The following is a 16,742-nucleotide window of genomic DNA, read 5'->3' on the forward strand; positions in this document are numbered from 1 at the left end:
AGGGCTCCTAGGTGTTTCAGTCGGTTAAGTGTCTGCCTTTGGCTCCTGTCATGATGGGATCAAGCCCTGCATCCAGCTCCCTGCTCATTAGGGAGTCTGCTTCTCCCTCTCCCACTGCCCCCCCCCCCCCCCCGACTTGTGTTCCTTCTCTCATTGTCTCTCTCTCTCTCTCTCTCTGTCAAATATATAAATTTTAAAAATCTTTAAAAAAATAAGAAATTAAAAAAAAGAAAACTGTACTTAACCCAGAGTACCTTCTCCATTCCACCCCAGCCCTATATTCATTAAATTGCCTCCTGACCACTGGCAATTTTCCCTAATCTTTTGCCACTCAAATTTTCCCCTGAACATTTTTTGGAAAGTAGATTGCCATTTATCTCTGCATATTTTCTGACTTAAATTTACTCCCACTGCCTTTGACTAAGGCAACACTAATAAACTCAACCCTTTCCTCCCCTAAAGGATATGCTATTACTCTTGTATTTCTGTAACTTCCATCTTATCTGTAACAGCTATCTCAGCTAAAGAGATATTCAAAACTTTATTTTTTAACTAGATATGTTATAGGAACTACAATATGTATATGTATATGCTAGAGGAGCTACAGTTTATACAGTTTACTTTGTTTATATGGGTCTCTTTCCTTCCTTCTTCACTTATAGCTAAGGTACTATAGTCATTTTACTAACATTAGAGATGTGGCAGAAGATAAAACTTAATAATTGCAGATTTTTTCACTTGGTCTGCTAAAATATTTAGTGAGGAAGAAAGTAAAAATTTTAGACACTATTTAATATAACATCTAGAGACATGATACCAAAGGGTGAATAATAGATGGTAGAAGATATAAATATTGTTTCATATATTAAATGTAAATTAATTTCTAAATATCTATCTAATTCTAGACAAGACGTCCAGTGAAGAGAGCTTTCTTTATTTTGAGTATGTCTCTTACTGCTGTCTTGGGCAGCCAGCGTATTGGTTTACATGCAGCTGGAGGATTGTGCACACTAGCATTAACTTTTGTTGCAGGGATGAATTGGTCCACAGAAAAGGTGACTATTTTTAATACATCACTTTTTAAGATAAAATAACCGCATTTTTTTACATCTATAATAGATGTTTAGGAAATCTCTTCGTTCTAGTTGGAAGATGTTCCAGAAATTTGTGTCTTCAAGGATGTGTATAAATCAATCGAGGAAATAAGATATTTAGGAAAAGGATCTGGAAATACACTAAAATGCAATCAGAAGTTGAGTTAACAATCAGGCTGCTTTCTTTTTTCTCAACTTTTATGCAATGTGATTATAGAACTTTTATTGATTTAATTATTTTATTCATTAAAATTATAGTTATACAGTTAATACATGAAAATGCTCATAAAAGACAATACAAAAAGCCCACATATAGAACAAAATGTAAAAGACTCCTTTTCCCCTACCACTCCCAAATATCAGACCCCCTTCCCAGAATCAATCATCTCCTTTAATCAGTTCTCCATTTGTAGACATTTAGATCCTTTCCATTTTTGTTATTACTAATGTGAAGCCGTGAACAATTCTGTTCATGTATCTTTTTGCTAATGTAAAAGTGCTTCTGTAAAACAGATTCCTAGATATGTAACTACTGAATTTAGAAATGGAATGTTTCTATTTTGAGAGGTACTGCAAAATTATCTCTTCAAAGATTTTAAGCAATCTGATGGGTAAGAAATGATACAACATTATTATTCTTCATTTATATTTCTCTGATCAATAGTGCAGTAACCTTCTCTTCATACATTCTTTTTTAACTACCTATTCATCTTTGCCTGGTTTTTAATTGGTTGATTTGCCTTTTTGTTTCTATAGTTTCCCTATATATTAGTGCTACTAATCATTTGTTTTGTATATATTGCATATAATTTTTGCTTATTTTTAACTTTGTTTATGATGTCTTTTGTGTTGAAGTAAAATTACCTGTAGTCAAAACTATTTTTCTTTTTTGTTTTGAATTCTGTATCTTGTTTAAGAAGGATATCATCACCCAAGATTATAAGATTGTAACCATAATGTTTTCTATAGTATCACCTAATACTTTGGTAGTTTTTGTTTTATTTTTGCATTTAGTTCTTTAATTCATCTGGAATTTATTTTTGTAAGTGCTGTGAGATAAGGATATGTGTGTGTGTTCATAAACATGTATACACATACATATAATATATATATGCATATAAACTGGGTAGTCATTTTTTACTAAATTATTTATTGACTAATCCATTATTTATTCAGTGATTTTAAGAGCCTCTTTTAACATGAGCTAAATATATATATGTATATATATATACATATATATGTATTCATTGCTGGAATCTATTTAATCCTACCTATCTAGTCCTGTGCCAGTATCACTCTATTTTAAGTCTGTCATTTTATGTCTCAAAATCTAATATGGAAGATCCCTCTCATTGTACTTATTTTTCTTTTTTTTTTTTTAAAGAATTTATTTATTTATTTGACAGAGAGATCACAAGTAGTCAGAGAGGCAGGCAGAGAGAGAGAGGAGGAAGCAGGCTCTCTGCAGAGCAGAGCCCGATGTGGGACTGGATCCCAGGACTCCGAGATCATGACCTGAGTCGAAGGCAGAGGCTTAACCCACTGAGCCACCCAGGCGCCCTCATTATACTTATTTTTAAAGTATTTCTTGACTTTTCCTGCACAAATGCTTTCTTAGATAAATTTTAAAATCAGCTTGAGAATTTCCCAACCCAAAAATTGTATTAGTGTTTTGTTTAGTATTCCAATAAAATCACAATCGTAAAAAAATTAAATGGTCAATAATAAATTACAATTAAATAAAATGAAAACTACTAAATTTCACCTGAGACACCTGGGTGTCTCAGTCAGTTAAGTGTCTGCCTTCAGCTCAGGTCATGACCTCAGGATCCTGGAATGGAGCCCTGGGTCTTCAGCCCTGCTCAGTGGGGAGAGGGAGTCTATTCTCCCTCTCTCTCTGTATCCACCACTGCCCCCCTCCCAGCTCAGGCTCTCTCTCTCAAAAATGAATAAAGTCTTTATTAAAAAATTAAAAGAAATAAATGGGATAATGTGCCACCATAAAGAAAGAGTAAGATTGTTTTTTCTTTGTTTTTTTTCCATTTTTTTAACTTTACTTTTATAAATTAGAAAACCCAGTCATAAGGGAAATAGTTACAAACGTAGTTTATACCCCAAACAAAGGATATCACAGTTTTATGTCTCTTTAAAAAAAGATAAGCCCAGGGGCGCCTGGGTGGCTCAGTGGGTTAAAGCCTCTGCCTTCGGCTCAGGTCATGATCCCAGGGTCCTGGGATCGAGGCCCCCATCAGGCTCTCTGCTCAGCGGGGAGCCTGCTTCCTCCTCTCTCTGCCTGCCTCTCCACTTACTTGTGATCTCTGCCTGTCAAACAAATAAAATAAAAAAATAAGATAAGATAAGCCCAGACTGAAACTAAAATCTCTTCATCCAAATTCCTTGAGAAGAGCCAGAGTACTGTTACATCAACTGGGGACTTTGTTGTAACCACATAATCGGGGAAGTAGCATTGGGAGAGGTTCATTCTCAGAAAGGAGAGCCAGGCAGGCAACCAAATTAAGAATCTATTTATGTTTTTGGTTTGGTTTTAAGGAAAAAATAAAATTGAAGTTTTCAACATGGGTTCTTCAGAAGCAGGCCTAACAGATTACTGACATTTTTTGCCTCGTAGCTTAGGACATCTCAAGATTAACTTTCATGGGATTGGTTTCCAAGACAATTATTAGTGGAGGTCTTCTCAACTCCCTTTTGAGAGCTGAAATGGTTGCATAATATTGAGTATGTGCTCATCAGGCATGATGTAGTTCTAGTTCTGTCTCTGTTCACTTACCTTATAAACAAAAGCTAGAATTGTTATTGAACCATTCAAACATGTCTGGAACTCTGAAGACCTTATTTCTTTACTGACAAAATTACCAAATAATATTTTTATTGAATAGCTTTATAGATTTTTTTTCTGGTTTCAAGGACCATTTATTTTTATTTTACTTCTTTTTTTAAGTTTTTATTTTAATTCTAGTAAGTTAACATGCAGTTGTTATATATGTATCAGGTGTACAATACTGTGTTTCAACACTTCCATACACTATCCAGTTATCATCACAGCAAGTGCACTCCTTAATCCCCTTTACCTGTTTCACCCTTCCCCCCACCTACCTCCCCTCTTGTAACCATCAGTTTGTTCTCCATAATTAAGAACCTATTTCTAGGGGCGCCTGGGTGGCTCAGTGGGTTAAAGCCTCTGCCTTCGGCTCAGGTCATGATTCCAGGGCCCTGGGATCGAGCCCCACATTGGGCTCTCTGCTCAGCAGGGAGCCTGCTTCCTCTTCTCTCTCTCTGCCTACCTCCCCACCTACTTGTGATCTCTGTCTCAAATAAACAAATAAAATCTTAAAAAAAAATAGAACCTGTTTTTTGGTTTTTCTCTCTCTTTCTGTTTTTTCCCTCTTTGTTCATTTGTTTCTTAAATTCCACATGAGTGAAATCATATGGTATTTACCCTTCTTTGATTCATGTCACTTAGCATATACTCGCTGGCCCCGTCTATGTTGTTGCAAATAACAAGATTTCATTCTTTTTTATGGTTGAATATTATTCCTGTGTGTGTGTGTGTGTGTGTGTGTGTGTGTGTACACACACACATACGACATGTTCTTTATCCATGCATCAATCAACGGACAGTTGGGCTGCTTCCATGTCTTGACAATTGTAAATAATTCTGCCATAAGCTTTGTAGATTTTTTTTAACCAAATTCTACTCAAGTGTTTGAATAAAAGAATTAACCTATTCAATTTTTAAGCTTTAACATTTCTTCTACAAATAAAATATCTTAAGTTTATTAAATGTTGAGAGACTTTAATTTCTAAAAAGCAATTATTTTTGTGTCACAATAACTAAACACAATAACTAAAATACATTATTCTTTCCTACAGATTAGAGTCCAAAGAATTATTAAAACTACATGGTATATTTTTCAACCCCTTCTTTTTGGTTTGGTTGGATCAGAAGTTTCTGTTGCATCTCTTAAATCAAATGCTATTGGTAAGAATAATTACAGGCACAAAAAATATGAGATTTGAAAATATTTAAGAAAACCATGAATAACTTTTTTATTTTGTTTACAATATGTCTTGAATGCTATAAGAATCTTCTTCAGAAACTCATGTTGATACAGTTAATAACATACATTTGCTCTTTTGTTACCTCATATGCTCTTTGTTACCAAAGCCAGCTCTGAATACCTTCCCTGAGTGATCTGAGGAAATGCAGTTTGAAATTCTTTACTGACCGAAAATATTACATACTATCAGCAGCTTTTGAATACTTTCATTTGTAGGGAAAGTTCAAAGTCTATTAGCTCAGAATTAAATAAATATAATCTATCTTATCTTTCATGGTACCTCCACCATAAGATAATCTCTTACACTTTTTCTAGACATAAAGAACCACTTTTTCCAAATATTTCATTGTTTATGTTTTTTTTTTATCTGTTGTAGGCATTTGTGTTGCTACCATGAGTTTGGCATTATTGATTCGAATTTCTTTTACGTTTGTATTGATGTGTTTTGCTGGCTTCAATTTTAAGGAGAAAATATTTATTGCTTTATCGTGGATGCCCAAAGCTACGGTCCAGGTAAGAACGTATTAAGTCACGTTAATAATTTTTAATGTTAATGATTTTTTAAAATTCCAAGTGAAATGTTACCTTAATCACAAAATGTAGATTATTATCCTTACTTTTAAAATATTTGATTGAGCATAACTACTTACTGAAAATAATGTAATCTTTTTCAAAATCTGTTTTAAAAGCAATTCTTCCGAAGTTGAAAAGTGTACCTTTAATGACAAATACTTCCTAAGCTTCTGAAACATTTTTTTTTCTGTTTTCCCAAAATATAAGAATATATCTGGATACTGGAATGTTTACATTTTGCTGAATATTACACTGATAAATGTAATGACTTTAAAGTGGAGATACATTCATTTTTTTTTTTAAAGATTTTATCTATTTATTTGACAGAGAGAGAGAGACAGTGAGAAAGGGAATACAAGGAGAGGGAGTGGGAGAGGAAGGGAAGCAGACTGCCCACCAAGCAGTGAGCCCGATGCCGGGCTCATCCCAGGACTCTGGGATCATGACCTGAGCCGAAGGCAGACGCTTAATGACTGAGCCACACAGATGCTCCGAGACACATTGATTCTTTTAAAAATATATCTTTCCTACCCTTGTCACCCACTCCAGCATATATGAATGCACATATATTATTTTTAATTATGCATTTAATTACATGATTTTAATTAATGACTAAATCTCCTCACCAGACTATCTGGGAAAGACAGGAACAGTATTTTCTTTCATTAATTTTCCCCTAGTACTTAATATACTGCCTGGCATGCAGGAGGTACACAATTAGTAAGCACAGCATACCTACAAGAATGAATAATGAATGATGAATGAATGAATGAATGAATGAATGGGGAGATCTTAGAGTTTTGCCCTCTGATTGAATGTTAGTCTGCTCCTACAAAGAGGTATTACTACTTATCGTTAGACTTTTTAACATGGCAGCATAATGTCTTGATTTCTGGAGTTTCTTTTTTCCACTGTTACTCCAAAACAGAAATTTGTGAGTTCTTGTACAACAAAACTCTTACTATGTCATGGTTGGAAAAGCAGGTCGATGGGACCAGCCTGAGTGTTTTGAATATCATGTTACTTGCCTAAAACATTAGGCAAGTTACTTCCTAATCTCCCCTGTCCACTTTGTAGATTCCAAACCTCTTGCCAGTTTTCCTGGACACACGGCCTCCCAAGTAGGAAGAACAAGAAGATAAGCAACAAAATCCTAGAGAACCATAAGAAACCCTAGTATTTTGTGTTGTCTTATTATACCCAAGAACTTTATAGTCCGTGGTAAAGGTAAATAAGCAAAATCCTGCTTTAGCTAGAACTCCTGAGGTTCTGAGAGTAATGTGAGCACTCAAAAAAGATATTTAAACAGGAGAAAGCTGAGATGATAAAAATACAAAATCGGCCCCAAAATGCATGCACGATGATTTATCAATATTTCACCTTTCATCCAGATATATTTCCTAGGGAGAACATAGAATTGATGAGTAATTCCTGATAATTCCTCAGCACTTTAAGGCTTGTCTCTTTTCTGATGGCCTCCTACTAGGTTTTGTTTGTTTTAACAGGGCCATTAACTTTTGTCATGTATTAGCTATTTAACATTTTTCTTTATGCCTCATCTTTTTACCCCCTAAATGCAGGCTGTATTAGGTCCTCTGGCTCTAGAAACAGCAAGATTCAGCGCACCCCACTTGGAACCATATTCGAAGGATGTGATGACAGTGGCATTTTTAGCCATCTTGATGACAGCTCCGAATGGAGCTCTAATTATTGGCATACTGGGGCCCAAAGTACTTACACGCCATGATCCAAACAACATCAGTATGGAACTGACAAAGATGGAACTTCATTAAAAAGTTTATTTGCCATCACCTGCCTTCTTCTTTTAATAAATTATCTTACATGAGAGAAAAATTAAAACATACAAATATGTGGAGATTGTACATAGTACCAAGGATTTAATAAATATGTGATTTCATTACAGAGCTTTCCTATGATTTTTTACTCCAAGGTTAATTTAATAAAAACAATGTAAATAGAATGCCCAATAGTATTTATGTATTTTAAGAACAAAGTAAATCTGTAAATATTCTAGGAAAGTTTAATCCATTAGGCTGAATCTGCTGTCACATTACAAACTTGGTGTAATAAAAAATTAAATTAACCCAATGACAGAAAGGTAAGATAGTCTAAACCTCCATACAGGAGAAGTAGAACTCATCATCTGTTTAGTAATTTAGTTAAAAAGATCACCAGAAAAGGGGAAAAAAATGCCAAGAATAAGTGGGTCAACAAAATGGATTTCAAATTCTGTTTTTTGTGACTATCTGAATGAATGGTATATTAAATAAAAGAACCAAAATTAGACTTATTTACTTCTGCAGTACCCTTAAAATGACAAGTTTAATAGTTTTTAAATGAAACATTATGTGAAGTATTTATTTATAGATATAAAATTAAATCACAAATGGAAATAAACCATGATTTTTCAGTGAGTATAAAATAAGGAGTTAAAGTCAGCCTGCAGAAATGAGGATTAATAGACTTGTCCATGTGAGCTTTTCTTTTCTTCAGTAATACAGAATCTCCTTTCAATTCTAGCTGATTAAATCTGCTATGCTGATATAGAACCAATCACAAGCAAAATGCAATTTTCAGTTTATTTCAAGATTATTTTAAAGTTGGAAGGGTCATGTAAAATCTTCTCAAATAGCCTTAGTGGATGGCTCCTTAAAGTCATTCAGATTTCTTTGGCAAAAGCCAAATGCAGGAATTAAACATTACTTGGTTTCCTCTTCCCTCTTCTATGCAAGTAAAATACTAAAATAGCACAGAATGTAAAATTTACACATAAATTTGCAAAGTGAAGCAACTATAATTTAAGGCAACCAAAACTATACCAAGGGGCACCTGGGTGGCTCAGAGGGTTAAGCCTCTGCCTTCGGCTCAGGTCATGATCTCAGGGTCTTGGGATCGAGCCCCGCATCAGGCTCTCTGCTCAGCGGGGAGCCTGCTTCCTCCTCTCTCTCTGCCTGTCTCTGCCTACTTGTGATCTCTGTCTGTCAAATAAATAAATAAATAAAAATCTTTAAAAAAAAAAAAAAAACTATACCAAAACGATATATGTCATATACTGGGACCTTTCACAAAATATAACACTAAAACTGTCAAAAGTTCACACACACACCTGGATAACTCTGGGAGGAGATAAAATCGCTGCTGTTCTAGAAGCATTTTCTTCTACATTCTTATAACTCAGCATCAATCCTATGCCTCATTTTCAACTATTTTAATTCTAGCACTAAAATTCTAAAAATTTAAAATTCTAAACTGCCCCAGTGTTTTGACTAATGTTTAAATCATGAGGGCATATCATTTTTTACTAATATGTAAAAGAAAAAATATTTACATTCACAAGGTAGTATTTTACATTTACAAGAGAATTAGATTTTAAAATAGAAAATTGATCTTAATAAAAGATAAAGTTATAATAAATCATTTTCAGAATGAGGAACTATGTTTTTTAATCAAGGGGAAAAGTGTCATTTATTGTGATTTATAGTTTTTTCTTAAGTATTAAATTTAATATTTATATGTTCATTAGACCAAAACACTCTACTTTTAAAAAAGTAGTGTTGCAAGCATTCAAATACTTTGAATTTTTAATTTTCTATATAAAAACTTTTTAAAAAATTACCTTCATTAGGGGCACCTTCACCCCAATGTTCATAGCAGCAATGTCCACAACAACCAAACTGTGGAAGAAGCCAAGATGTCCTTCAACAGATGAATGGATAAAGATGTGGTTCATGTATACAATGGAATATCATTCAGCCTTCAGAAAAGATGACTACCCACCATTTACATCGATCGACACGGATGGAACTGGAGGGGATTATGCTAAGTGAAATAAGTCAAGCAGAGAAAGACAATTTTCATATGGTTTCACTCATATGTGAAACAAAATAGTGGAGGACCACAGAGAAGGGAGGGAAAACTGAACGGGAAGAAATCAAAGACAGAGACAAACCATGAGAGATTCTGGACTCTGGGAAACAAACAGGGTTACAGAAGGGAAGGACGTCAGGGGATGGGGGAACTGGGTGATGGGTATTAAGGAGGGCACGTGTTGTGATGAGCACCGGGTATTATACACAACTAATGAATCGTTGAACACTACATCAAAAACTAATGATATACTGTATGCTAGCTAACTGAACATAAAAAAAATTACCTTCATTAATGTCATTTTAAAATTACAAACAGTAAAAAAAAAATTACAAGCAGTTAACCATGTTTACAGTATTCAAGTGTTCATAGTATTTAAACAAATACAAGAACATTTTTCCTTATAAATTTGTCAAGTATGTCTTTGTTTACTCACTAATATTTTTTCGCTATTTAAGGAATTTTTATTAAATCATAATCAAATTACATTTCCTTGCTCAGTTTTCAATTCTGTTACTTAAGTGACATGCTGAGATATTCCACAGTAAAGATTTATAAAATTAGAGGAATGCTTTAAATTTTTGTACTTTGCTGAAAACTGTTTTTCCCAGGATCTATAAAACATTAGTTTTGGGACATCTGGGTGGCTCAGTTGGTTAAGCATCTGCCCTCGGCGGTGGTCATGATCTCAGGGTCCTGGGATTGAGCTCTGTGTCAGGCTCTCGGCTCAGCAGAGAGTCAAAGTCTCCCTCTATGCTCACTCACTCTCTCAAATAAATTTTTTAAAAAATCTTTTAAAAAAAGTTTTTATAGTACTAGTTGTGTGTGTGTGTGTGTGTGTGTGTGTGTGTGTGTGTGTTTAAATCAGGAAGTAATCCAGCATTATGCTTGCTAGACCTGGCATTTGCTCTGTACATAAGCTTCAAAGTTTCTTTTCCTCTTTTGCATCTATTTTATATTTAGCAATTTTTCCCCATAATATGTAAGCTTTTAGTGTTTAGATATTTTTCTTTGGTGAAGCATGAATTTCTTTCATGGTCTGCAATCAATTTTAAACAATTGGAGCTCCAAGGACATTGCTAATTGCTTCCTGGGCAGCCTTTTTTGCTTGGTGGGCTTGTAGTACACCAACGCTTCAGCAACCTCAAATCAGAGAGACTCTGGAGCTTCAAGCCTGTGAAGAGGTTCTGAATTATCAGTCTCCAACAACACATGGGTGATTTTGACCAGCAACAGTAGGGTGCATGGCTCGAATAAAAGGAAGGAGTCATTCACACAAATTTGTTTTTGTACTTGGGGAGGAGCAGATGCCAACGTGAAAGTAGTCAGTCTCCTGACCTTGTACATTAACAGTAGGCTGCTGCATGGTAACCTATAGCTTTACATTAAGACATTGTGGAGGACTACCAACTCCTACAGCATATTTATACTGTAGAAGAACACTGACGGCTGGAGGAGCTACCACAGCAGCTGCTGCAGTGGTGGACCCACTGTCTGTTGGGTTAGCAACATACTGTTGACATACTCATGAAACCTACAAAGAAGCTGGTCTCACTATTAAATGGTAGTCTAAGAGCAGCTGGTAGATAGCACCAGGCATGGGTTGGAATGGATGAGGTCTGGGACCCTGAACAGTCCAGCAAGGACTTGGTCTTAGCTGAGCAATTTAGTGAGGAGGATAGTATGCCCCATGGTTCTGAGTCTACAGGATCCCTGCCAGGAAGTAACCTGAAGGACGAGTATACAGGTATTGTAGTTGTTTCCAGCTGGTGATTAAGTTTAATACTAGTTGTTATCACCAGAGCCAGAAGTCCCTTGTATTCTGTTTATGTCAACTTGGTATTTTTTTAAATATGCAGGGTGTTTTAGCCCAGGACTATTTACTTTTTGATTCTCAAATTGTCTCAAATATGGCCCTTGGGTACCCTTCACAATTGATTCTGTACTCTTTGGACATGAAGCCATAGTGTTTGAATGCTTTCTTCCTTTCAGACATAACAAGCTGTCCCAGATTCATAAGCATTTTCCCTACTCCAGACCTGGAATCATCTAGTCTCCAAAAGACTGGTATCTTTCCATGAAAAGGGGTATGTTAAAACCAAAACCTGAAGGTTAGGAATGCTATTGCTGGAGAATCATTGTATCTGGATCTTGTCATAAACATTGCTAAAAAATACAAGTTTTAGAAATCAAAAAATATATCTTTTCAAATAAAAAGTACGGCTTTTACTATTACTATTATTGGTGATGTTAGAATATAATTCATAGCCCAGGTTATATGTAGTCAAAATCCCTTCAGAGCTGATTAATGAGGAGAAAAAGTAAATGTTGTATGAAATAATGCAATCACGGGACATAAATTCTATAAGATAACTAATATTTTAAGTTTCCTAAGTTATCATAGTCTTTGAATCATTTAAAAATAAAACTATGAAAACATGAGATCAAGCTGCTATTTCTAATTCAAATGTAATAAAGGACTTTTACCTTTATCTTTTTTCTCTTTCACTGAATATCTTGGTTCTTAATATTATTAGTGTAGTATTTATTAATTAGCTTTACTTTATAATATTCAAAAATTTCAAAATAGCAATACCAATATTATTACTTATAATTACTGAATTAAGTTTAAGATATGTTGAAGTTTTTTCGTCCTTAAGACTATATCTCACCAAAGATGTCCAAAAGTACTAAATTCTAAAGCTCCTTGAAATTATATATATAATTACATATATATAGTATATAATATATATACCTGGATGTACAGTTAGATTTATTTATTTCTATTTGCTTTCAGTTCTAAGAATTGGTTTGAAACAAGATTTATGTATAATTTTGTATACATAAAACATTTATATAGTTTAAGTCAAAACTATAAGAAAAGTTATATTTGGAAACTCTTGCTTCTTTTCCTGCCCCTTAATAACTCTAGCCCACTTTCTTTTTCTTTTACTTAATTTCTATTTTCTGCTCTTTTTTATATTTAAATAAATATAAGCAAATAGATATTTTATTGTTGAAAATTACCCCCTTCTATTTGCACAAATGGAACATATTATGTGTGTTTTTCTGTCCCATGTGAGTACATAGAAATTGTCCTTGTTCCTGTTTCCCACTGAACATTACTATATTGTGGCCATGTCCCATTAGTTTGAGCAGTCCTCTGCCGAGGAATGCTTTCCAGTCTTTTGATGTTAGAAATAATCCCACATGAATGAACACATGTTTATATTTTGTGTGTGTTTATATGAGTGTGTATGTATGCATGTGTGTGTTCCTGGGCAGAGTCTTTTCAAGGTCACGCCAAGAGCATATATATTTTCAAACTTTGGGATTCTTCCAGTCTGATAAATGAGAGATAGTATTGCAGTGAAAGTTTACATTTCTTTAACTATCAGTGAGTGGGCATCTTTTTCATTGGTTTAAAGATCATTTGCCTTTTTTTCTGTGAACTATCTGTTCATGTCCTTTGTGATTTTGGGTATTTCTCTTTTCTATTTTAAAAAGCTCTTTACATAAAAAAGAGTAGTCAATTGTCTGTGATATAAATTACAAATATTTTCTTCAGTCTTTTGATGTTGCTAGTTGTGCTTCTTTTGTTAAGCAGAGAGTTTTCTGTTCATGTAGTTGAATATATGAATCTTTTCCTTTAGGATACTAGATACTGATTCATGGTTAGAAAGGAATTCATTCATTTTTCCTTTAGCACTTGTATAGTTTTATTTCTCACTGTTACTTCTCTAATGCGTTAGATTTTATCCTGTTATTTGATGTGAGGTATGGATTCTGTGTTCTATTTTGCCAAATGGTTATCCTTTATCTGATCCTGGATCAGTTTTGTAAAGTTGCTGAAACAAAGTACCACAAACTTGGTGGTTTAAAACAATAGAAATTTATTTTCTCATAGTTCTGGAGACTAGGAAGTCCAAAATCATTTTTCTCATAGTTCTGGAGACTAGGAAGTCCAAAATCAATTTTCTCATAGTTCTGGAGACTAGGAAGTCCAAAATCAGCAGAGCCATGTCCCCTCCAAAGCTTCCACGGGAGGATAGAGATTTCCTTGCCTCTTCCAGCTGGTGGTAGTCCCAGGCGTTCTCTGCCTTGGCAATGTATCACTCCAGTCTCTGCCTCTGTCTTTACATGGCTTTCTCCCAGTGTGTCTTCATCACCCTCCCTTTGTGAATGTCTGTTTCTGTGTCCAAATTTCCCCTTCTTAGGATGTTAGTCATATTGGATTAGGGCTCGACCTACACTGGTATGGCTTCACCCTAATTTAAATAATTATATCTGCAATGACGCTGTTTCCAAATAATTCTGACGTTTTGAGGATTAGGACTTCAACATTTCTTCTACATATTAGGACTTCAACACAATTCAACATGTAATAAATAAATAAATTCAGCCTATATTTATTAAAATAACTATCCTTTTTCCCTCTGTGATTCAAGATGTCTTCTGTATTGTATATTAAATTTCCATATATACTTGAGTCTATTTCTGGAGTTTTATTTTATTCCACTGATATATTTAGTCACCTACTAAAGCCAAAATATTTTTCTTAAATATTTATCTTTGAGAGAGAGAGAGAGAGAGTAGAGGAGGAGCAAAGGGAGAGGGAGAGAATTTCAAACAGACTCTGCACTGAGCATGAAGCCCAGTGATGTGAGGCTCAATCCCTCTACCCTGAGATCAAGACCTGACGCCTAACCGACTGAGCCATCCATGTGCTCCAGAATATTTTACTTTCAGTAGCTTTATGTTATGTTTTAATATCTGGTAGAGCTAGCTACCCTCAATGCTCCTTTTCCCCTAGGACTTTCCTTGCTTATTTATTTTCCTCATGAACTTTTAAGATGAACTGTTTAAATACAGAACATAGGGGCGCCTGGGTGGCTCAGTGGGTTAAGCCGCTGCCTTTGGCTCAGGTCATGATCTCAGGGTCCTGGGATCGAGTCCCGCATCGGGCTCTCTGCTCAGCAGGGAGCCTGCTTCCCTCTCTCTCTCTCTCTCTGCCTCTCTACTTGTGATCTCTCTCTGTCAAATAAATAAATAAAATCTTAAAAAAAATACAGAACATAATTCTTGCATATCACTCTGTCTGCATCTTGAGAACAGTAATGTGTGGTAAAATATCCAATCCAACATTCACTGCACAAGGAGAGACACAGAAGGAGGGTGTGGATCAGGAAACATAAATGCTTTTCATAAAAGAAAGGAATAGACTATGTTTAAGTGACTTTCATTTGTTTAAGGGAAGGAATGACTGCTGTATTTAATATCCTTGCTACTACATTAATTCATATGGTACATTATACTCCCATGATGAGAGTATTCTTAAAGTTCTATTATTTTTTAATAAAAACAGTATTTTTGTTGTACTCGTTCATAGGAGTTACTGTTGGAATGTACACAAAATTACTTCATGGTGGCGTGCCTGGGTGGCTCAGTTGGTTAAGCATCTGTCTTAAGCTCAGGTTATGATCCTAGGTTCCTGGGATCGAGTCCCACATTAGGCTCCCTGCTCAGTGGGGAGCCTGCTTCTCCTCACCCTCTGCCCCTCCCCCCCAACTCATGTTCTCTTCCTCTCAAATAAATAATGAAATCTTTTTAAAAAAATTTTTTTCTTTCACTGACAACATATTACTTATTTTTTTATGTTAGTCACTGTACAGTATATCATTAGTTTTTGATGTAGTGCTCTATGATTCATTGTTTGCGTATAACACCTAGTGCTCCATGCAATATGTGCCCTCCTTAATACCCATCACCAGGTTCACTAATCCCCCCATCCCTCCTCCCCTCTAAAACCCTATTTGTTTCTCTGAGTCCACAGTTTCTCATGGTTTTTCTCCCCCTCTGATTTACCCCCCTTCATTTTCCCCTTCCTTCTCCTAATATTCTCCATCCTATTCCTTATGTTCCACAAATAATTGAAGTCAGATGATAATTGACTTTCTCTGCTTGATTTATTTCACTTAGCATAATCTCCTCTAGTTCTGTCCATGTTGATTCAAAAGCTGGGTATTCATCCTTTCTGATGGCTGAGTAATATTCCATTGTATATATGAACCAATCTTTATCCATTCGTCTGTTGAAGGGCATCTCTGCTCTTTCCACAGTTTGGCTATTGTGGACATTGCTGCTATGAACATCGGGATATAGATGGCCCTTCTTTCCACTACATCTGTATCTTTGGAGTAAATACCTAGTAGTACAGTTGCTGGGTTGTAGGGTAGTTCTATTTTTAACTTTTTGAGGAAATTCTGTACTGTTTTCCAAAGTGGATGTACCACCTTGCCTTCCCACCAACAGTGTCAGGGGGCTCTTTTCTCCACAACCTCTCCAACATTTGTTGTTTCCTGCCTTGTCAATTTTTGCCATTCTAACTGCTGTAAGGTGGTATCTCAATGTGGTTTTTGATTTGAATCTCCCTGATGGCTAATGATGATGAACATATGACTTAAAATATTGTTATCAATAGTTCATATCAATTCCAATGAAGTAGTATTGGATGTGTACTTCCCCCATGGAGGTAGTGTAATTTGGGCTACATAGTTCCTTTTGTCTAAGGCAACTCTTAAGGAAGGTCTTGCTTGTGGTCTCTCAACAGATGACACTCAAAGCAGGCAAGGGAATGAGTGTCTCAGTCCTGAAAGAGGGATATTGGCTACACATCACCGCCCTTTGTGCCATTTAGATCTTTGGATCTATTGCTCCATATAGATCCAAATTTCACTCCCATCTAGGAAAAGCTCCTCCAGGATTCTTTTCTTTTGCTGAGAAATTTATTTATTTATTTATTTATTTATTCATGAACATGAATGACAAGGTACAAAGTCCAAAGTTTGACTACTGGGAAGATGTTAATTTTTGCTCTTTCCAGAGCTAAAGTAGGCAGCCATACAATCTTGGCTTTCATCCATATCCTGAGCTAAACTTTCGATAAACCAAGTTTAACCTTTTTCCTCTCTAAGCAATATGGGAATACCTACACAACTATAGTTCGAGCTGAGGGAGAGAAACTAGTGAAAGAATTTTTGATGCACCACCTGCTCACACTGTTTACTTGTGCCCTGTACTATTTCTCATGCCTGATCCTTGATGTGCT

General features: G+C 35.3%; 1 protein-coding gene across 1 annotated transcript in view; it reads left to right on the plus strand.

The window, feature by feature from the left end:
* The window catches only part of LOC111156255 (solute carrier family 9 member B1), a 47,199-nt gene extending 39,642 nt beyond the window's left edge, over positions 1 to 7,557 (plus strand). The window contains exons 8-11 of the mRNA XM_022517021.1: positions 906 to 1,055; positions 4,986 to 5,094; positions 5,550 to 5,686; positions 7,327 to 7,557. Coding sequence (XP_022372729.1) covers positions 906 to 1,055; positions 4,986 to 5,094; positions 5,550 to 5,686; positions 7,327 to 7,539 — 609 coding nt within the window. The 3' untranslated portion in view covers positions 7,540 to 7,557. The remainder of the gene's footprint in view (positions 1 to 905; positions 1,056 to 4,985; positions 5,095 to 5,549; positions 5,687 to 7,326) is intronic.
* Positions 7,558 to 16,742: the final 9,185 nt, after the last annotated feature.

This window comes from Enhydra lutris, unplaced genomic scaffold (assembly GCF_002288905.1).
Source record: "Enhydra lutris kenyoni isolate GAN:26980312 unplaced genomic scaffold, ASM228890v2 scaffoldscaffold3, whole genome shotgun sequence".
In the NCBI taxonomy this organism is placed as follows: domain Eukaryota; kingdom Metazoa; phylum Chordata; class Mammalia; order Carnivora; family Mustelidae; genus Enhydra; species Enhydra lutris.